General features: G+C 42.1%; 1 protein-coding gene across 4 annotated transcripts in view; it reads right to left on the minus strand.

Moving 5' to 3' along the window:
* Positions 1-23,596, minus strand: part of PTPRK (protein tyrosine phosphatase receptor type K) — a 1,381,492-nt gene that overhangs the window by 111,734 nt on the left and 1,246,162 nt on the right. For all 4 annotated transcript variants that reach the window (XM_029594541.1, XM_029594542.1, XM_029594544.1 and 1 more), the window contains 2 exons: positions 15,927-15,963; positions 560-657 (listed from right to left, as the gene is read on the minus strand). In XM_029594541.1, coding sequence (XP_029450401.1) covers positions 560-657; positions 15,927-15,963 — 135 coding nt within the window. The remainder of the gene's footprint in view (positions 1-559; positions 658-15,926; positions 15,964-23,596) is intronic.

A 23,596-nucleotide genomic window follows, 5' to 3' on the forward strand; every position in this document is an offset into this window, starting at 1 on the left:
CCAGCTCCCTGGAGCCTCCTCAAGCTCTCTAGGCCTGGGCTCTTATGGCAGGGTGAAGGGAACCTCCCTTCAACCCAGAATCCCTTGCGGCCTTCTGCCTTAAGGAAACCTGGGTTAAAAGCCTGAACTGGGCTCCTTAAGGCAGAATGAGGGAGTGATTGGTATACTTCGGTCACAGTGAGGAAAAGTAAGTTTCTTGTGACAATACAAAGAATTTTTATGGAAATCTGGATTTTTAATGTTTGGTACTATACATACCTCCTAACAAATTTAAAGGTAAACGAGATAAGATAAAATCCCTCTTGAAATGATGCGCTGATAAAATGCTTAATACTTGACAAACTATATTTGCTTGTTGCAGATTGATAGTACTGGTTCTTCCTTTGTTCTTATGGCTGTTGGGATGGGCTTTCTTGTCAGTTTTGATAATTATAAGCTGGCATTAGAAGTGATTTGGACAATGGTTCTTAGAAACTCTACACTTGTGTTCTAAGGCCCGCATACTGCTTGCAATATACCATCACAAATAAATTATAAAGTGAATACAAACATTACTTACCCGTCCAACTTCCACTAAGTTTGTAACCATCACAATACAGGCAGACTGCTCTTGCCAAATCATTCTCCAGAAGTCGTACACGGTTTCATGAACTGGACCTGCAAGAATAATGGCGATTTGGTGTGTAACAAGGATCAAAACTCAGTGGCAAACGAAACATGATCAACAAAGCTAAAAATTAATTAAAAAAATAAACAAAACAAAACGATCCCCTTAGTACTGGGTCCTGAGGTAGTTTCTGAAAAGAGTTCTCTGTACGTCCAACCAGCAATTCTTGCAACAAAGCGATAACTTGGGATCAGGACCCAGCCAGCTGAAACCAGTGCACGTTCATATCCCAATTATTACAAAAGGAGCTGAACTTACCGTGGAGACATGGGTCATGTTCTGCTTGGCAAGCTGGTGGAACGCAGCACGGCGTATCAGGCTGCACAGCTCCAAACGCTTCCAATTTGGCAGCATGTCCAGCATTTTAAATTTTTCATTAATATTTGACAATCAACATTTTACATTTCATTAACAAACACGGTCAAAAACAGCTCTGCCAATGCTGTTGACAAATGCAGCAAATGTCATCAGCACTGGCAATTTTATTTATTTATTCATCTTTTTTTTTTTGCTATTGAGCTTTGATATAAAACATGGAAGGACCATCCTAAGGCCTCAAATTTGTTGCTGCTGTTCACAGAGAAAAGATCTCAGGCATGTAGAGACAAAAGTATAACATTATACAGGCAACCCACTACATTTTCTCACACAGGGTTAGATGTTATACATGCTTTTCCCTTAGTCACAGAATGGAAGAAAACCATTAGTAAAGGTAATATGGTTTGGCTTACCGTCATTCTTACTGGAGATAAACTATATGTCTAGTTCAAGTTTATATTTTTTTCCTCAGTGGTGTCCAAGAATTTAGCTACTTCTAGCCAGCTCTTGGTCATAATCTAAGTGACCCAGAATTATGGGTGTCTATTTTCTGTAGACTCAAAAATGCCTGTGAGAGCTCAGGTATCTTATTGCTGCCTCCGGCAGTAAAATGTGAAGGATAAAACAGTAATGGTTCCTATTTACTTAGTTCTGAGGCAGGCATACAGTGATCCACCAGCTTTTTAAGGACCAGATGAACTAAAGGGGTTTTCCCATTTTGTGATTATGGAAAGAAGATTTAGTAAACCTGATCCCCAAGTAATCCAATTCTTTTGTTTTCATGTTTCTCAGAATTGGTAGAAAACACACTTTAAAGAATAATTTTTCTGGACCCAATTTAAATAAGGTCACCCAGTGCATGGCTCAGATCTCTGCAGATTATAATCACATCTGTACTTGGGCCACATATACTAAGCATTTTCCCATGGATTAAAAAAGGGGAAAACCCTTTAGTACATCAGGCCCCGTTTATGTAAACAACAAAGATGAAGTGGGAGAAGTCTGGGGAAATTTAAAGTGCACTAAGTAGAATCAGAAGAGTGCAGTACCAGACATTAGCATGACTGACCAAAAAAAAGTAAAGCACTCTTGAATTTAAAAAATTTTTTTTTTTTAAAAAGGAACCTCCACCCCACTCCAGAAAGTATTAAGAAAATACATGTGTGCTTGTGAAGGCACTGTTGCATTAATATTTCCCCAATTAAATGACTCTAGTTACTGCAGCAACAGATGTAAAGCAGAGTTGGTTACCTGTAACAGGTACTCTCCAAAGACAGTAGGATGTCAGTTCTCACATCATCAAATGGAGCCCAGCCCTGGAACTTTTATATCAAATTTTGTAGGACTTTGGGCATGTGTGGCATGGTATAATATCATGCGTCTATGCAGGGGCTACTTTATTCTAATTTTTTAGCTTCATTTTGGAGAATCGAGTGGGCTTTGTGAGTATAGATATCCTGCTATCTTCTGAGAAGATCTATTATAGGTAAGCAACTCTGTTTTCTCTGAGGACAAGCAGGATGGCAGTGCTCACAAGTGGGGAATCCATAGCTATAGACTGCAAAGAATGAAAAAAAGAAGGGGGGAAACCAAAACAGCGCCAAAGGGAACAACAAAAGGAGTTTGTGGTTGCAACCAAGCCTCCCCCCCCCCCCCCACTTACATTTGCCATGTACAGAGGCAGGCTGGAACAAAAACAGGCCCTAGGAGGGATGAAGTTGATTTCCACACCTCAAAGAGATTCTGCAGCATAGACTGGTCAAATCTACCATTGTGTTGGGAGTCCTTGTCCAAAGTGCAAAGTTTATGTGAACTCTACACTGCAGTTTTGTACATCTTCTCCATGGAGACCAATCTAAGGTGGGCAACCAAAGCTGCCATGGCTTTAATACTATGAGCCCTGACATTACCCACCAGATTCAGGACCACCTGGGCTTAACAGAAGGAAATACAATTGGCTAGCCAACTAGAAAATATGAGCTTCGGTTTATTACAGGTAGAAGGCTAGGGCTCTTTTACAGGCCAAACTCTGCAGTGCTTGCTCACCTTGGTGGACATCTGGCTTGGAGAAAAAAATGTATGAAGGATGACTGACTGGTTCAGATGGAATTCCAACACTACTTTAGACAGAAGCTTAGGAATGCGTGGACAGACCCACCCTTTCATGATAAAACTTGGTATAAAGTGGATAAGTCACATGAGCCTGGAGGTTGCTGACTGTGCCAAAGTCATGACCTTCCAGGTGATAAACGTCAGATCAGAAGAGTGCAGCGATTCAAAGGGAGCTTTCATCAGCTCAGTCAGTATCATGTGGAGGTCCTAAGACACAGCAGGATGCCTAATAGGAGAGTTCAAGCAAAGCAAGCCACACATGAATAGGACAACCAAAGGCTGTAGAGAGATAAATGGTAGTGATAGGCACCAACTGCACTAAGAGGAACTCGTACAGAGTTGGTCTTGAGACCCAGCTCTTAATGTAGAAGGCAATCAAGCAGTTTGTGTGTAGAGCAAGAGAAAGGTCTAAGGTCTTTTGCTCACACAAGGCAAACCTGCATAAAGCCCATGGAACCTCTTAGCGGAGTCTTTTCTTGAATGTAAAAAGAATATGAGACATACTTAGAGATCCAGGAGTTGAAAAGTTACCCTCTCAATATCCAGGCTGTGGGAGCCAGGGATCTGATGCTGGGATGCTGCAACTGCCCCCGTTACTGAGTGATAAGAGTTGAGGAATTCTCCAGTCTGATCGGAACCCTGAAGGGCATCTTTCTCAGGAGTGGGAACCAAATTGATCTCAATCAAAGGGGGCTATGAGGATCATGATTCTCCAATCTTCTCAGAGCTTCAAAGTCCTTGCAATGAGTAGAATCGAAAGATACGCATACAGCAGGTCCTTGCTCCAACGTAGGACAAAGGCATCCGATGCTAGTTTGCCTTGAGTTCCTTTCTGGAATAGATGAGAAGGATCTTCCTGCTATAAGATCTACCATGGGCATGCTCCACTTGCACAATATCTGGTTTGCTACCCACCTGACCAGTGATCATTCATGTATTCCAGGACACAATCTGTCTGCAAGAACATTCTCCTTGCCTGCCAGCTATGTGGCTCTGAGGACCAACCCATGGGAGATGGCTCAGTTCCACATCTAGAAAGTCTCCTGACATAGGAAATAAGATCACATTTCCCCTTGTTTGTTGATGTAAAACATTGCTACTTGATTGTCCACATGGGCCAGAATTACTTTGTTGGCTAAATAATCTCTGAAAGCTTTCAGAGCATACTGAACCACCCTTACCTCCAGGAGATTTATCTGATGAAGCTTTACCTGAGCAGAGCAAAGCATGTTACAGGTGCAGAGCCCATTTATGTGAGTTCTCCATCCACAGTCAGCACAATTTCAACTGGAAGAATTTGAAAGTGTAAGCCTCTGGTCAGATTGGAATTGATTCACCACCAGGACAGGGAATCCTTGAGTGAATGAGTGATGTGCATGCTATCTCTGAGATCCTGAATGGCTTGAAGCCACTGGGATCTAGGAGTCCATTGGGCTTTCCTCATATGGAGACATGTCAAGGAAGTAACAAGCACTGTTGATGCCATGAGGCCCAACAATCTCAACATGTCCCATGTTAATGCCTGCTGACTTATTTGAATCCTTTCTACTGAGGAAAGATTGCCTATTATATCTAGTAGTGCTCCTATATACTCCAATTGAGATGACAGGCTCAAGTGGGACTAATTGTATTTGGATTATTAACTCTAGCAACTCCAACATCCAGATGATTCTGAGCTACTTGCCAGAGATGTGCTCCTCACCAGCTAATCATCCAAGTAGGGGATATGTGCACCCCAAGTTTGCGTAAGTGTGCAGTTGCCATGATGAAACATTTTGTGATGACACATGGGGCAGATGCCAAGTCAAATAGCAGCACACGATACCTAAGGTGATGATCCCCTGTTACAAATCTAAAATATTTCCTATGACCTGGAAATATCTTTATGTGGGCGTAAGCATTCTTCAGGTTCAGAAAGTATAGCTAATCCCCTTTTTGTAAAAAGGGAATTAAGATACCCAGGGAAACCCTTGAACTTCTCCCTTTTTCAGAATTTGTTCAAGGCCTTTAGGTCTAGGATGGACATAGTCCTGTTTTCTTTGGAATCAGGAAGCACCTGGAGTAAAATCCCCGCCCTCTTTCTTGTGGTGGAGCAGGCTCAACCACATTGGTTTTTAAGAGGGAGGAGAACTCCTTTTGTAGCAATCCTTGATGTTGACTTCCCCCAAATGATGCCCAAAGGCTAAATTGGGGAGACAATCAAATATAATCTGTACCCTCTTCTTATGAGGACACATGTGTCTGAAGTTACACTGAGCAAACAGTTTGCATAAAACCTCAGTCTTCCTCAAACAAAGGTGTGGCACGGGTACTGGGATATGCTCACTAGGATTCAGTCAAAATCCTATCCCAGGTTTGGATGGGGCTTGAGGGTCCCTCTGCTGCCTCAGACGAGCATGAGGGGCCTGTTGTGCTCAAGACAGAGGGTGTTGAGAAAAGCACCTCTTTGGGTGGACGGGTTCCCTTGGTACCATAACCAAGTATTTCCTGAAGAAGGTGAGTCTGGATTGGCTGTGAAGAGTTGCTAGAACGTCGCACAGTGCTCCCTGATTCATGCCACTGTTTCCTTGCTTCTCTCTCTGCAGAAACTCTCTCTCAGTGCACCGCACTTCAGTGAGTCTTTCCTGGACCTCAGGTTGAGGTCTGAAGTCCACAGCCAGGTGAATCTGTGGGTGCCAATCCCTACACCACAGACTCTTGATGCCATTTCGAAAACATCAAAGGCTGACTTAACCATGTATTTTCACATTCCATACCTACCTTTGTCCACCAGTGACTGGAAGTCATCACACTGCTTCTGAGGAAGCTGCTTTGCCATTTCCCGCATCTGCTTCTGCAAGTCCCACATATACCAGCTCATGAGGAGCTGAGAAGAAGCCATGAGGACATTGAAGATGGATGCCTGGAAAGTGTGACCAGTTCTGGAATTCTTCCTCAGGGGCACTGAGGAATGGGTCTTAGTTCTGTTGGCCCTCTTGAGAGCAGATTCAACCACCACAGATTGGAAACCTTTTGGATGAGATATATTACATTGCCTTCTTATTTGCAGATGCAAAAGAGGGGGTTCTTCCACATCTTTATCTGTACCTTCTGAAGGATCTCATATACTGGGACTGCCACAATCTTCATAGGAGGCTCCACAATTTGGAGGGTGGCTAGCATTTTGTTTCTGGTGGTCTTCTGCAAAGGAAATGGAGTGGCTTCTGCTATTTTCTGAATAAAGCAGGCAAAGGAGAGATCCTGCAATTGAGATTTCCTTCGTTCTGAAGGGGGGGGGGGGGGGGGAGATCCATCAATTCCTCTTCTTCAGAGATATTCCAAAATCTATAAACACACTCCTAGGAAAACCCAATTAGTATGCCAGGGGCAAGGACACAAACAGTCTGCCTAGCAGACAAGGTCTCAGAAGGGGAGCACTTGTATTTTGGGGCCTGGACCCTTAAGAACCCCTGCACCTCAAGTAAGATACTCCTCCCCCACAATAGTTTGGAGGTGACCATTGGTGAAGGATTGATGTAGATTCCCCTCTGCATAGTGACACCTTTACCGATATTGGCACGAAGTTGCTGGGCAACTCTAGGGACTCCAGCAGTGGCTGGACATCAGCCTGCATCCACACAGATGCTCTTGGTGCAGGGCATTGATGCTCACATCACTTTGTCCAATACCTGCTGGATCTTACTTTTCAGCTCCTCCTCAAAAATTGCTGATGATGGTTAGCAGGTAGGTGGTGAGGCCACATCTTTCTGGGAAGCCAGAGATATATTGACGGTAGACACCTGGATCTTTTGAGGCTGTTGTAATTCCTGGGAATGCATAGAGGATGAGCACAGAAATGCACTGGAAGATTCAAGTGCATGTTCACAGCATCGAGCATCAACGGATAACAATGTTCATGCTTCCTAGCCTTCACTCAGTGCTCAGCATTGGAAATGTATTCCAAAAACTGAAGAGGGAAAATTCTTTGATTTCTTCAGATGGGAGGATTCAGAAGATGGTCTGTTTCCATGGTTCTTCCTGAAGCTTGATTTTGAAGGGATTCGATGCCCTCTTGATGCCGATGCAGCTAATGGGTCCATCAATGTTGATGCCTCCATTGAAGAATCTGATGGACTGGATGTACATTGTCGAAGTGCTTCTCCTTGAGCTCCAATTGGGACTGGTACTCTGTAGGGTTTATGGTTGCACAAAAACCACCCTGGGATATTATACATAACTCCCAGACACAGAACGCATTTATCATGGGAATCCATGATAGACATAACCTTGTCACATTGGTGGCATCATTTGAGGCCACTGGCAGGCTTATCGTGACCAGACGAAAAAGTAAAGAGGCTAGGTAAAAAAAAACAACCCAAAAAATGTGATCACCACAAGTGATTGATGCTTCCCAATGCACCAAATCTGTGCAACACTAGGGCATGAAAAAGAACTGAAGCTTACAAAACAGGAAAACCTACCTAAGGAACACTAACGGTGAGAAACTAGATCACGAGGCCCTGCAATGAGCAATTCCTGCTGGTTTTGGACAGAAGATGATCAGAGAGAAGCAGGAAAGTGAAGATCCACTATTTGTGGGCTCCATAGAAAAAGGAGAGATTGAAGGAGCCCATGTGTGAACACAATAAAGCCGTTGTAATATTGGCGTGTGGAAAAGGGGCACTCATGATTGAGCACCTTCTCTCCTAACACGCACCAATCGACCTCTCTGGGGCACTCAATGCAATATGCAAATGGGCTGCTGTGGTAAAAAGAGGCACTAGGGAAAATTGTGCGCCCCTAGCGCCTCCTCGGCAATGGGCGCCCAAGAGAGGTGCTGTCAGCTCAATTTTACGAGCGTCCGTTTTCCTAACCTGAACGCTGACACACTTTTTGTTTTTTACATTTTTTTTTTGACAGTTCTATTTCTTCAGTTCCTCCGATTTAATTTTGCCATGAGAGATCCTTCAGTTGAGATTTCCTTCGTTCTGAATTGGGGGGGGGGGGGGGGGGGGGGTTGGAAGGGAGATCCATCAATTCCTCTTCTAAGGAAGCAGAAAATACTGCTTTTCTGTACACTTTTTGACAGGCATTGAGAGTAAACATATGAGCATCAGGAGCACTTTTTTTTTTTTTGCATCAGGAGGAAATACATGAATTTAAATGTGATGAGCACTATTAGCTATTTGCTCTATTGCACATGTGTTTTGGACACGCTAACCCCCGTTTTGCATCGGGGGTTATGGATACATGTCAAAAATGTGCATCCGATCGCATGTTGAGAAGTGTGCTGTGGCCAGTGCACAATATTGCATTGGCCTGATAGTATCATGCCATGCCAGATATGCCCAATAGGGCATGGTCAAGTTCTAGAAATTTTGACATATAAGTTCTAGGACTGGGCTCCATCTGATGATGTCATCCACTTGTGAGGACTGTCATCCTGTCTGAACTTGGAGAAACTCCTGTTACATTACCATGTTTGTAACTATAGAACCTTTAAAAAGGAAAAAGATTCCAGAATATTAATTATTTGCTCTAAAGAGTTATCTGTTCTGAACTGCTTTTGGGTAAGCACAGTGCAAAAGGAAGGGGAAGTTTGAGCCACGGGCATCACTGTATGCAACAACCATTCAATGCTCAGGGACGGCAGAGTAGGATGAGGAGGCGTGTTGCAAAATGGATTACTTTCAATTACTTTTCCCATGTGACAGAGTTCTCCTGCATTACAATGCAGGTTCTGGTTCAGTCCAGTGAATATGCCAGAATAGCAGGATGCAGAGCTTTTTTAAAATGCCAAGCTATCTGACTTTAGAGATGAGAGGTGTAACCTGACCAGGTGCATTTGGTGCCCATCAGCAGAACAGCCTGTGAAGTTGGTTTGTCTGTCCCTTGGCAAAAAAAAAAAAAAAAAAAAAAAGGGGGGGGGGGGGGGCAAGGGTATAGTGGGGAAAGAGGACTGGCAGGATTTGAGGTTATTCACTATTCTCTGATGGGCATAAAGGAAACATCAGTAGACGATGAAGTATTTAGTATTTATTTGGACATATCTTCCATAGCTGGATCAGAGGACTTTTCTTAATATAGGACCAGAAAACTATTTCAAATAATAATTTGTTTGTAAATATTGTTTTGTTTTTTTTGCAGGGCAGGAGATCCAATTATCTGGCAACCCTGTTAAATACAGCCTAATATATATGCAACACTAATTTTTAATTAATTTTTTTGGCCCATTAGTTCCTCATTTCTGATGTTTCTTCCAGCCCAATCAGAACCAATGCTGGGAATTCTGGCAACGTGAACCTTCATTTACAATCACCGAGAGATTGTTCCCATTATTTTAATAGACCTTTCCTAGTCTGGTCACTGCAGCAACAGTCCTGAAGCTGGGAGTCATTCACCAGAGCTCCTTGAGGAATCCTGCATCATGGGCTCTAAATCCAACCATCAGGTGTCACCCTTGCTGATGAGTATGATTCCCTCCCCTAGGAGTTTGTGAATGCTGCCTCTGCAGAATTATTTATTTATTTTATTTATTTAACAGTTTTTATATACTGATGGTCGTTGGGAACATCTCATCGGTTAACAAGAAACAAAAAGCAGCAACAGGCTTTACAATGAACATAGAACTGAAGAATACTGGAGGGTGGCCAATGTAACTCCAATATTTAAAAAAGGCTCCAGGGGCGATCCGGGTAACTATAGACCAGTGAGCCTGACTTCAGTGCCGGGAAAAATAGTGGAAACTATTCTCAAGATCAAAATCGTAGAGCATATAGAAATACATGATTTAATGGGACACAGTCAACATGGATTTACCCAAGGGAAGTCTTGCCTAACAAATCTGCTTCATTTTTTTGAAGGGGTTAATAAACATGTGGATAAAGGTGAACCGGTAGATGTAGTGTATTTGGATTTTCAGAAGGCATTTGACAAAGTCCCTCATGAGAGGCTTCTACGAAAACTAAAAAGTCATGGGATAGGAGGCGATGTCCTTTCGTGGATTACAAGCTGGTTAAAAGACAGGAAACAGAGAGTAGGATTAAATGGTCAATTTTCTCAGTGGAAAAGGGTAAACAGTGGAGTGCCTCAGGGATCTGTACTTGGACCGGTGCTTTTCAATATATATATAAATGATCTGGAGAGGAATACGACCAGTGAGGTTATCAAATTTGCGGATGATACAAAATTATTCAGAGTAGTTAAATCACAAGCGGACTGTGATACATTACAGGAGGACCTTGCAAGACTGAAAGATTGGGCATCCAAATGGCAGATGAAATTTAATGTGGACAAGTGCAAGGTGTTGTATATAGGGAAAAATAACCCTTGCTGTAGTTACACAATGTTAGGCTCCATATTAGGAGCTATCACCCAGGAAAAAGATCTAGGCATCATTGTGGATAATACTTTAAAATCGTCGGCTCAGGTTGCTGCAGCAGTCAAAAAAGCAAATAGAATGTTAGGAATTATTAGGAAGGGAATGGTTAATAGAACGGAAAATGTCATAATGCCTCTGTATCGCTCCATGGTGAGACCGCACCTTGAATACTGTGTACAATTCTGGTCGCCGCATCTCAAAAAAGATATAGTTGCGATGGAGAAGGTACAGAGAAGGGCAACCAAAATGATAAAGGGGATGGAACAGCTCCCCTATGAGGAAAGGCTAAAGAGGTTAGGGCTGTTCAGCTTGGAGAAGAGACGGCTGAGGGGGGATATGATAGAGGTCTTTAAGATCATGAGAGGTCTTGAACGAGTAGATGTGACTCGGTTATTTACACTTTCGAATAATAGAAGGACTAGGGGGCATTCCATGAAGTTAGCAAGTAGCACATTTAAGACTAATCGGAGAAAATTCTTTTTCACTCAACGCACAATAAAGCTCTGGAATTTGTTGCCAGAGGAGGTGGTTACTGCAGTTAGTGTAGCTGGGTTCAAAAAAGGTTTGGATAAGTTCTTGGAGGAGAAGTCCATTAATGGCTATTAATCAATTATACTTAGGGAATAGCCACTGCTATTAATTGCATCAGTAGCATGGGTTCTTCTTTGTGTTTGGGTAATTGCCAGGTTCTTGTGGCCTGGTTTTGGCCTCTGTTGGAAACAGGATGCTGGGCTTGATGGACCTTTGGTCTGACCCAGCATGGCAATTTCTTATGTTCTTATGTTCTAATATAGTAGGGGGGATGGGATAAGAGATTAGAAAAGAGAGGAGGTGGGGGGCGTAAACTTGGAAGGAAGGGAATAGTAGGAAAGATCAAGTAATTGGAAGAATCCCTGGCTGACCTAGGCTGCGAATGACCTGATCTAGGAATCAAATTATGGACTTTCTGGATGGCAGCGCACAGCAGTCTGCCACTGAGCTAGCAGACTGGCCTACTCAACACTCATTAATAATATAATAAAATGCATATTTACCTATAAAATGCATAACCTCACATCCAATAGAAAATATGCATATTCCTTATGGTCCCTGGCTTCTGAAGAAATGTTGTAGAAAGGGCAGACTTTCAAAAAAGTTGAAAATATTCAATCAGTGACCTCCCAGAGAGAACTCTAGCCCATTACACGGAGCCACCTATCTGCTGCACTCAGATTCCCACTGAAATATGCAACTTGTTAGTGATCAGTGCTGTATATAATGGGGGAGAGGGGAGAACATCTTCATTCAGCAGAACAAAATATTGACATTTTTCTCTCTAGACTTTATTAAATATATTCACAAATTCAAGGGCTGAAAGGTTCAGGCAGATTAAAAAACATACTGGCTGCAACTAACTCTAAACCCTAACCCCCCCCCCCCCCCCTTGAACTTGTGTGGTTAAGGAGAGATAACACGATAATCAAAGCACCAACCCTAGACCTAGGAATTATTAACATTACTCCCTCAGATCAAGTGCGAGACGACCTAGGAATGCAGATTGATTAGAACTTCATTATGAAAAATCATATAAGCAAATTAATCAAAACAGGATTTGCCAAGCTGAGAATATTACATTGGCTGAAACTACTGCTAACAAACAAGAATTCTGCACTGTCTTACAAACAGTAATATTCTCGAACTTGGACTACTGCAGCTCCCTATTACTAGGCCTACCCTTAGGTCTTCTAAAACCAGTAGTTTCTTCAAAATGCCTCTGCTAGACTCTTATTAGGAACAAGGAAATTCGAACACATCACCCCCTCACTGATGGCACTGCACTGGCTTCCTGCACAATCCAAAATTCATTATAAAGTATTAACTCTCATTTTCCATATCATCAACAATATTAACCCATGTTTATTAGGAATTCTACATCAACTTTACACACCACAGAGAGCTCTAAGATCACAAAACAAAGGACTTCTAATAGTTACTTCTACTCGGAAAACACACTTAACAATTAAGAGATCTAATGTTTTCCCATAGCAGGCCCCAAATTGTGGAACTCTCTTCCAGAATCGCTATGCTCAAGCGAGAACTGAAAACTTGGCTCTTTAGAAAAGCATACAACTTAAAATACCAATATGCTGATAATCTCAACATTAATACCAAAGATAATGTTAGTGGCGAGAGCAAAAGGTAATGCACGATGTAAAGTGTTTTCTAAGTAGAATTAGAATCAGCATTTACTGTTGTGTGGACCTAAAAATGTACAAATATGAACTAGATTATATCCTTACTATTGTGATGTCTTAGAATATATATGAATACGAAGTAGAACGAATTTATTGTAGTTTTAACCTAGAATGTGAACACACTGAATGTGATTGTTGACCAAGAATATGAATGCTGATATTGTAAACCGTTGTGATCTTCATTTGGAACGACTGTATATAAAAAGCCCAAATAAATAAATATACATTTACTCCCGACGGAGTAGCTTAGCAATATCAGATGCGGCTGGCTTGGACTGCAGTAGAATGCTATCACAATCCTGGGAGGAAACTCCCAGGATTGTGATAGCATTCTAAGGTAATAGATACCTCTAAGGTAATAGAGGAGGGTAGTAGGGAAAGAGTTGGGGTGGCCAGTGAGCATGGAGGGGGGGGGGGGGGGGGGGTTCCGGAAACAAAAGCTAGACTTTTTAAATATGGGAAGTAGGAGCAGGGGGTGGGGTAAGGTAGAATACATGGCATTGGGGTGACAGCCCTAGTATTTTTTAAAATGTTTAAAATCGGAGGTCTTTAAGGAGGCAGAGGCAAGTTCGGCCAGCAGGGTGTTTGGAGTTCTGGAGGAAGGAAGATGGGGACAAGTTTTTTTTTTCATAAATACTACTTAACCAGATATATTCTTTTGAATATATCCTGTTAAGTTATATGGTCACACAAAGCCATGTAACCTTAGACATAACCGGCGATATTAAAAATAATATCCGGTTATTTTTAAACGTATCTGGCTAAGGTTAACTAGATAAGATTAATCAGGGATATTCAGTGGGACGTTTATTCCACTGGAAATTCAGGGAAAGGTATCCTTCTAACCTTAGCTGGATAACTTGTCCATTAAATGGCCTACTGAATATTGGCCTCAAAATATCAAAGATCTCTATATGGCTCTGTGAGGGAGCATATAAGAAACTCCCTTGTAATACTTTATAGGACCGGCTACAGCTATATGTATCGGTCTGCCTTAACTTCCAACCCAGCAAGAGATTCTGGGCTAGGGTGAGCAGGGGTAAGAGGCCAGGGCCGAGGGATGAAGGAAGCCCCAGAGAGAGACAGAAGACTCAAGATAACGAACTGTAAGTTATAATTGCTTTGTTAAACTGCACAAACCAGCTAAGTTGTTTTGTTTTATTATTGTTTACCAATAAAAAGCTTATAAAGATTTTTGCCAAGGCTCCAGCCTGGAGTCTTGGCAAAGACTCCAGGCTGGACTCTGGCTAGTCCTGACTACTTGGCATCATAGACTTACACTTCAACAACCTAACATAGCTGGAAATGTCATCTAAAATGCTATGCATTTTTGTTTTAATTAGTATCCCAATAAGACTGATAGAGACTATTACTCAGAGATTAACTCAGTTTCTTCATGCTACTGAATTTCCCTCTCTCAAGATTTCAGAGTATCCTATGCTTCCATGTGCTAGCATTCCTGACTAGATTTATAATCTGATGCACACCAAAATAGTCTAGAACATAAGCACATGGAACTACTCAGTAGCTATTCTGTTTGACATATTAGTTTGAATTTTCGTTTATGTATATTCCTCCTGGACAAACGAAATTAAGCTGCTGCAGCTATGGTGGAAAACCAGCATTTGCTGCAAGATTTGCATACATTTCAAATCTGATTATATTTCTATCACTTTCTATGAAAAAGAAAATAGGGGTTATTGTTTTTATCAGGGAATTCGACTTTGATTATACATGTAAAGTTTCAGATCAGGGAAAGAAGGGGAGATTTCTTAATTTTTGCCTGAAATGCAGTAGTTCAGAAGACTTTAGTAGGAAAAAAGTAGAAATAGCACATACTTTGGCCAAACTAGCATGCCTCTCTTTTTCTGGGGAGAGAGTCATTGCTCCTCACTGGGAAAATGTCATCACCTAATCTGGATGAAAACCTTTAAATATCTACTGTCTGACCAAAAATGAAAAACCTGTTCCTTTTTTAAAACACTCTTCTGCTTAGCTAAGTTTCTGGGTAAAACGTATAAAAAGTTTCCACCCCCCACCTCCCCCTTTTGAATGGTTTCATTTAATATGAACAATATTCACCGAATTTCCAGGGTTGCATTCTCAGAAATGTTCCCTGATCCATACACAGGACTCCAGAGGCAGGCAGAGCTCTGTCTTAATGTATGGATAAGGCGATGGTGCAGAGAAGTGGACTTAGATTTGTTAGGAAACGGGGAATATGTTAAGGATGGGGGAGCCTGTTCAAAAAGGATTGGCTCCACCTTATCCAGGGTGTCACCAGGCTGCTGGTGCTAATATTTATAAAGGAGATAGAGCACTTTTTAAATTAGAACATGGAGGGGAAGACTAAAGTTGCTTGGGGTTGCATGGTTTGGAGTGAGGTATCTTCAAAGGATACTAGCTTAATGGGGAAGCTGTGATAAAGGCAGAAGCAGTCCAGGTGAATTAAAATAAAGAGCAGATAGTTGATTTCTAAATACCCATCTCAACTGCTAGGCAGGTTGTGAATACAATTAAAAATAATACTTCGAATGATCTGTATGTGAATGGTAGAAGTCTTAAAAAAAAATATAAGATTGGAGAGTTAGAAATGAAGATGTAGACATTACAGGCAGCTCAGAGACATGGTGGAAGGATGATAAACCAATGGAATACTAAGATACCAAGGAAAAAACTACATCAAAATGACAGACCAGGTCAAATTGGTGAATGGGTGGCACTATATGTTAAAGATGGCATTGAGTCAAACAGGATAAAAGTCTTACAGAAAACCAAATGCAATGTGGAATCTCCACGGAGATAAATTCCCTATGTGATGGTAAAGTTTCTAGCTTCTACAAATGACTGCTGCATGGTTTAGCTGATCCGGAACCAATGAGGGGGGGAATATTTACATCTAATCTTAACCGCGATGCAAGAACTGGTGAGAGAGGTAATGGGATAGCCTGGCAATGGCGATAATAATCTAATCAAATGTAACAATCGCTGAAGGGAGGGCATTAGAGAAAATTACTGCAGTAGCATTTGACTTTAAACAAGGAGAACATGATAAAGTGAGGAAATTAGATAGAAACAAACTAAAAGAAATGGTTTGAAAGATTAAAAGTTTCCATGAGGCATGGAAACTTTTGACACAACCGTGAATATCCCAATCACATTTACATTGATTGCCCACTGTTCCATCCCAAACAGAGATGTTTCGCAACTCTGTATTTATTAGGATGAGTCTTACCTTGAGTTGCAATGTAGTGACTGGGTCTCTGATATCCCTAAAATTGCAAAATAAATCTGTCAGAACATTGCATTTAGACAGTAATCACCTAATTCTGTTAGTCTGCAGATGTTATGGCTTTTTCAGTTCCCTGTAGAAATCACAGATACAATACCAGATGCTTCACTATTTAACCAATACTCAGTGGTTAAAATTCAAAGGCATCCCTATGCTCAGCAGCATTACAGCAACCTGAAGGAACTTTTCCAACAAACTACAGTATTTCATATTTTGCTACTTTATTCTGGAATGAAATAAATCATATGCTCCAATGAAATTCAAGGGGTTCATGAAGGAAGGTTTCCAGGAAACATGAAAAAAGACTTCTTTACTGAGAGGGTGGTAGATGCCTGAAATAGCCTACCAGCAGAAGCGGTGGCAACCAAAACCAGGATAGAATTCAAACATGCGTGAGACAAAAAGCACAGTGGCAAGGGCAGGTGGGGAACAGGAAGAACAACTTAAGGTGGCAGATATGAAACTTTAGAAGGCCAATGAGGGAAAACCACAAGTCAATGGGTAGAGTGTAGCAAATGGTTGCATTAGCCTTCCAGGAAAGTTGGGGCAACCAGCACGAACAGTGGTAAAGTGGCATGGAACGTTCAAGGTGGCTGGGGTAACTGCATGGAGCAGCCATGGTTATAACCCTAACATAATTGATGGGAACCAGGTTGATTGGGTATAAGAAATAGAGGAGCTGGCATTGATTTAAATATGGAACTTCATATTCTCATCTACCTGAAGTGACACAAAACTGGAAGGGAGGTCAACTGGGCAGACTGGATGAGCCAAGTTTGTCTATCTGCTATTATTTATTATGTTAAAGTTAAGTGTGTCAGAACAGAACCTCATGCCTGCTGCAATTATCTACATTAAGTTTTTCCTACAATATGCTATCTGTGTGTGCATGCCCTCGCTCAGAAAATCAAAGAGAAGGAGAGCCAATGGCTAGAGAAAATAATCTAGAAACCTGATTAGCAAGTTAATTACAGTGATTTTCAGCAGGGTAAAGTATCTTCTCCACTCAGCATCTAAAGGATTTAAATGTAAACCAAGCATTGGCTAAGTCTCAGGCCAATACTATAAAAAAAATGTGGGAGAGCCGGCGCTCCGTGTTGAGCACCTGCTCTCCTGGCACGTATCCAGGTACCTTTCCTGGGCACGCAATTCTCTATTTAAATGAGGTGTCGCACTAATAAGGAGGCGCTGGGGACAATAGCATGTCCCTAGTACCTCCTTATTAGCGAAGAAGTGGCTATCAGTGGGCCCCACAACTGACGCTCTATTTTACTGGCTTCGGTTTCCGAACCTGCTGACAGCCACGGGTTAGGAAAACGGACGGCAGTAAAATTGAGCGTCTATTTTTCTAACCCACTAATTGGAGGGCAGATATTTTTATATTTATATATATATATATATATATATATATATATATATTTATTAATTTTTGGTTTCTCAGACTTAATTCCGCTAGGATATTAAGTCGGAGGGCTTACAGAAAATCAGTATTTTCTGCTTTTCTGAACACTTTTCTGGGTTACTTAGAATTTAACGCCTGCCCTTGTGCTTGGCCGCACAACTTACTTTCAGTATCCCAGGTTATTAATTAATAGGCTTATCAACATGCATTTGCATGTAATATGCGCTATTAGTTTTCAGGGGGTTGGCTTACGTTTTCGACATGCTATTACCTCTTACAGTATAAGGGGTAATAGATGCAGGCTGGAAACACGCGGGCAGCTGCGTGGTAAACCGTGTGCTCAGCTGAGCGCACCATTCTGTATCAGCCTGTAAGTGTTGATAAGGTCCAGGATGGGGTAAAAATGCTAATTGCACCTAGACTGGGAAGCAGAACATGTAAGGCTTAGGAAAGCAGTAATTTCTCTTTCTTTCTGATTTATGTATTTTGCAAGGCATCTAAAATGGGTTTATTTTTCTTTCCCTTAAATTTCCTCTGATTTGCTGCTCACATTGGGGTAGATTTTTAAAAGACTGCGCGCGTGCTACCTGGCGCACACACATGGACACGTGGTTTTATAAAGTGTGCGCTGGCGCACGCATGTATTAAAATGCCCGGTTGGCGCGCAAGGGGGGGGGAGGAGTTTTGCAGTTACGTGCGGTGACGCATCGGGGCCTTCCCCAGTTCCCTCCCAGTCCGCTCCAATTAAGGAGTGGACTGGGAGGGAACTTCCCAACCCCTAGCCTGCCTTCCCTTCCCCTATTCTAAACCCCAACAAAAGCTTTAACCTACCTTTTGCGCCTGCTTTGAGCAGGCGCATATTGTGCGCGCCGGCACGCGATTCCCCGGCACAGTGGCAAATGGCCGCTGTGCTGGGCGCCTCTAGCCCCGCCCCACCCCCGGACATCCCCGCCCCTTTCAGCAACCCCAGGGCTTACACCCGTCCTGGGGGTTTACACGCATGGCCGGGCCTTTGAAAATTGGCCTGGCGCGCGTAGGAGATTTAAAATCCGGCCTATTAGGTTCACTGGCATCATTTCCCAAAATTATGTTTAGTTTCATTTCAGGAAGCATTCCTGTTGTCTCCCAGAGCATTGCTGGCAATGCTCCCACACTGATGAGGTCACAGTGCTTGAGAGGTTTGCATTTTAGGTCATCAAGAAATGATTATCCAGTTCTTTATTAAAAAACAATCTTTGTAGGTTGCATTAAAAAATCTAGGCATCATTTTTAATGTTTTGACAGTTTAGCCACAAGTTAAGACTGCAGCAAAAAGCTCATTTTATAAACTAAGTCTTTTGAGGAGATTGAAGCCTTTAAGTTCTGATCACTTTTGACCAGTTATATAGACAATGGTTTTACTTGGCTTAGACTATTATAATGCTATTTATATTTGATTACCAGCATCCATTTTGCATGTATTGCAAATAGTACAAAATGCTACAGCTTGCGTTTCGAGGGTGCATGATGATAGGAACATCTTTCTTCCAGTTCTGTTTTCATTACTTTGGTTACCAATTTAATGGTGTTTTTGATACATAATGCCCTTAGCATTGCTTCTGCTTTAAAGATTTATGTTCCTCCGCATTCTCTACGATCCTCTGGAAAGAATTTTCTTGAAATACTAACGTACTTGGAAGGAGGGCATATAAATACTTGTAAATAAATAAAATATTCTATTGTTATACCTATGTGAAACCAGAGAAAGGATGTTGGCTGTAGCTGGTCCAGCAATGTGGAATGTTTTGCCTGCTGAGCTAAAGCAGAGTTATGTATGATGATGTTTAGAAAAAAAAATTAAAGGTATTTTTTTCTCAGGCTTTTGGGCAAATCTAAATGTTAGTTTATTTTCCATGAATTATGTTGTGGAACATTTAAAGTGCACAATTGATTAGATCTTGCTTGTATTGTGAAAATATGGATGGTGGGGAAAGGGGGGGGGGGGAAGAATAGACGTTTGTATTTAGGAAATATGGTTTTTGCTTATTACATAATCCTTTGGCAGGCAGTTTGTTTTTTTTGTATCAGCAAAATTTTATGTACTTTTGAGTGTTAATTTATAACCCGACTATAATTATGGATAGAGTGGGAAATATTTTAAATAAATCAACCAACCTTTTATTGAATAAATAAAATATGATATAGTACATGAAATTTCAAGAACAGGTAAAATCTCTTCATCAGATATGATTTATTTAAAATAAAAATCTCAATACGTTCTGCAGAACATCATCAATAGCAATATCTCTTGTGATCTTTTCATTATATTTCTCACAAACAGAACCAGTCTGTATTGATGTGAGAGTTGGTAAGCCAGGACTAGCGCAGCATCTTCTGATGACGAAGTTAAGACAGAGGAATCATTTATGATTTCATGTTGGTTATGAGTTTTGCTGGCTTTTTTTTTTCTTAGCAGGCAGCAAGTCATCTGGTTCCACACGCTCAACCTTTTCCATACTAAGTGCCGCTCCACTACAATTAGTGTCACCATTGCCTTCTCTACCCCATGTACCTGTCCACTCGTTTCTGCCCTCCTTCAGTATGACACACCATTGCCTGCAATGCTTTACTGGTGTGTGGGGCCTTTTGGAAACTTAGATGGCCACCTTACCATCGCTGTTTCATTGCTTTTTAAAAAGTTAATTTATTTTTCGAACAATGCAGCAGAAAATTACCAACATATCTAAGAACTAAATCAGAGGATGAGGATATTTTAATGGTTTGTAGCAGACAGTCTCTGAAATGTGTTAAATGGGAGGGAAACACAATTTGCATGACAGTGACATCTCCTTACAGTAATAGCACAGAAGTGATAGAAAACTTTTAGATTGTGCTTAAAGGGGGGGGGGGGGGGATTTTTATAACTGCCTGCACTGTGCAAGGTCTATGGGTACTTTTTCCACCAAAGAGTTAACATTAAGGAGGCAATTTTCAAAGGAGTTACGTGTGTATAAGTAGCACATATTGTTGCAATTTGCAAAAGCCCACTTACATGCATAAAATCTTTTGAAAATTCAGCCCTATGGAGTGAATTTTCAAAAGAGTTACATGTTTAAAAGTAGCAATTTTCAAAAGCCCATTTATGCACCGAAAACGTAAATCCTTTTGAAAATTAGCCCCTAAGTTTCTAAGGGAAGCACACGCATGCTTTCCCTTTAAACATTATTCCAGAAAAACTACCCCTACACATTTACAGCTGCTAATGTGTGTGGGTAGTTTTTTCTGAGAAATAAATACATGCATGCTTTTGAAAATGTAGAAGTATGCCCATAATTTTAAAAACTCTGCCCAACACCTGGCCACAAGAACACCTCTTCACTGTTTTTCCCATAGAAATAGCTTTTAAAATTGCCCCCTGAGGGCAATTTTCAAGGGGATTTTCACACGTAAAAGGCATTTTACCCATGTAAAATCGGCTGTCTGAAAATAACTCCCTCTGTATGTGGGTGAAAGTACTGGAGTAGTTTCCACAATCAGTTTACTTTTATCCACATTGAAATGGAGGTGTTCCTGAGGTGGGGTTAGGTTGAATGGAGGGAGAAAACTACGTACACAGTTTTGGATTTTCAGAACTGTGTGTGTAGTTTTAGTGGGGGGGAAAAAGCAATTACAAAATAAACAATTGCAAATATCTACAGGTACTTTTTCCTTGGGCAGTTTTTCAAAGTATTAGTAGGCATGTACGTTTATGCTGAAAACAGGTGCAAAGACCACAGGTAAAATGTACCCATGGACTTTGCTACTCTATGAATTGTATGAAAATTGCCCTCACAATGTATATTCAAGCATATTTTAGCAAATATGATCACCCTCGTACATATATTAACAGGGTTTTTTAGTACTCAGCTCTACCTGAGCTTGGAAATACACTAAACTAAACTGGAAGCTCTAAAAATCCAAAGACGCATGGGCACACATATATATGTATATATGACAGCGTGGTCAGATACTCAGCACTTTAATATCCTGCATGCACATACATGCCCATGTTATAAAATAGCCTGGCATGCGTATGTGTGCTCCTAATTTTAAGCTTGTACACGAACAGCTGCATAAGTCAGCTTTGGGATGAGCAAGTGAGGGAATTTTACAACAGATACAAATTCAAGATATGACTAGTTTCACCAGTTCATCCACCAGTCTGCCCAGCTTAGAACTAGGTCCTCCAACCCCCCCGGTTCTTCAGCCTGCACTCCTCCCTAGTTAACCCAGACTCCTCAAATGCTTCATAGATGCCTGGAAATAGTTTTATAGAAACTTCTACCTCCTCCAAAGCAGAAGTAAATTTGCGACAAGCCTGGAGGTTGGGATGCTACAGCCTGCCTTGATCTTGCGTGATGAGATGTGGGGAAGTCCCCAGACTGATCAGTCTCCGGATGGCCAACTCCTGTAGGATTGGAAACCAGACCTGTCTCGGCCAATGAGGATCATAGTTCCCGTCCTTGAGAAGCTTCAAGAGAGTCTTAGAAACTAAGGGAATCGGAGGATATGCATTCAGATGACCCTTGTCTCAATGATGGGCGAGGGCATCTGAGGCTGGTTTGCCATCTGACCTGCACAGGGAACAGAACTGAGGCACCTTCCTGTTGCAGGGGGACACAAACAGATCTATGTTCGGGCTCCCCCAATGGCAGAATATCCGGTTCAATATCCCCCTGGTCCAGGGACCATTCATGGGGTCTGAAGGTTAGACTCAGCCTGTCCGCTAGCATGTTCTCCATGCCAGCCAGGTACATGACCCTGAGCACTATCCCATGGGATAGGGCCCAAGACAAAATCTAGACTGCCTCCTTGCTTGTTGACATACCACATATCTACTTGGTTGTTGGTGTGGATCAGGACAATTTTGTTGGACAGCTGATCTCTGAAAACCCATAGCATGTACCTGATCACCCGAAACTCCAGGAAGTTGATTTGACAAGAGCGTTCCTGGGCAAACAAGAAACCCTGAGTACTGGCCCATCTACATGAGCTCCCCACCTCAGGGTGGATACATCCTGGGTTAGGACAATTTGGGTAAGGGGACTCCAAAATGAGATCCCTGTTAAGTTCCTGCCACCAGGACAATGAGTCCTGAAGAGACTGGATAACTCAGATGCAGTCCTGGAGGCTCTAAGTGGTCTGGCGCCACTGCAATCTCAGGGTCCATTGGGCTCTACGCATGTGTAAACTTGCCAAGGGAGTGACATGGACAGTTGTGGCCATATGGCCCAATAAACTCAACATGTGCCATGTTGACTCCTGCTAGCTCTGTTAGATCTCTGTCACGATGGTCATCAAGGTGATGGCCCTCTGGCGAGGCAGGAAGGCCTTGGCATGAGACAGGTCTAGCAGGGCTCCTATGAAATCCAATTGAAGTGAAGGGTAGTTGAGAATGAACCCTAGTGACTCCAACACCCAGGTGATGAAACGCAAGGACCTAATGGCCCCTGCCCGAGATGTGATCTTGACCAGCCAGTCGTACAGATATGGGAAAACATGCACTCCAGCCTGCAGAGGTATGCTGCCACCATGGCCAGGCATTTTGTGAAGATCCGTGGGGCTGAAGCAAGCCCAAACAGCAATACCCAGTACTGGAATTGCTGTTTTCCCATGATAAGTTGGAGATACTTCCTGTGACCAGGGAAGATCTTGATATGAGTGCAAGCATCCTTTAGGTCGAAGGAGCATAGGCAGTCCCCTTTTTGTAAAAGGGGGATCAAGGTGCCCAGGGGAACCATCTTGAACTTTTCTTTTCTTAGAAACTTGTTCAAGGCCCTTAGGTCTAGGATGGGATGGAGTCCTCCTGTTCTCTTTGGAATCAGGAAGCATCTGAAGCAGAATCCCCATATTCTTTGCCCTGGTGGTACAGGCTCGACTGCTCTGGCCGATAAGAGGGAGGAGAGCTCTGCTAGTAGTACCTCCTGATGCGTTACCTTCCTCCAAAATAGGAACGGAGGGAAATTTGGTGGGGAACCTAATAGGTTCAATTGGTACCCCTGATGGATGATGGACAGAAGCTACTGGTCTTAGGTTATTCTGGACCACTGGCTCGCAAAGAAGTGCAGCCTTCCCCTGAACGGAGGGTCCATCGTCCTGAATATTAACAACTGGCATACATTCCCTATAACCCAGTCAAAATCCTGTCCCCGGAGTTGACCGAGGAGCCAGCTGATCTCCGCCTCCTAGGATG

The sequence above is a fragment of the Rhinatrema bivittatum genome, chromosome 3 (assembly GCF_901001135.1).
Source record: "Rhinatrema bivittatum chromosome 3, aRhiBiv1.1, whole genome shotgun sequence".
Lineage (NCBI taxonomy): Eukaryota > Metazoa > Chordata > Amphibia > Gymnophiona > Rhinatrematidae > Rhinatrema > Rhinatrema bivittatum.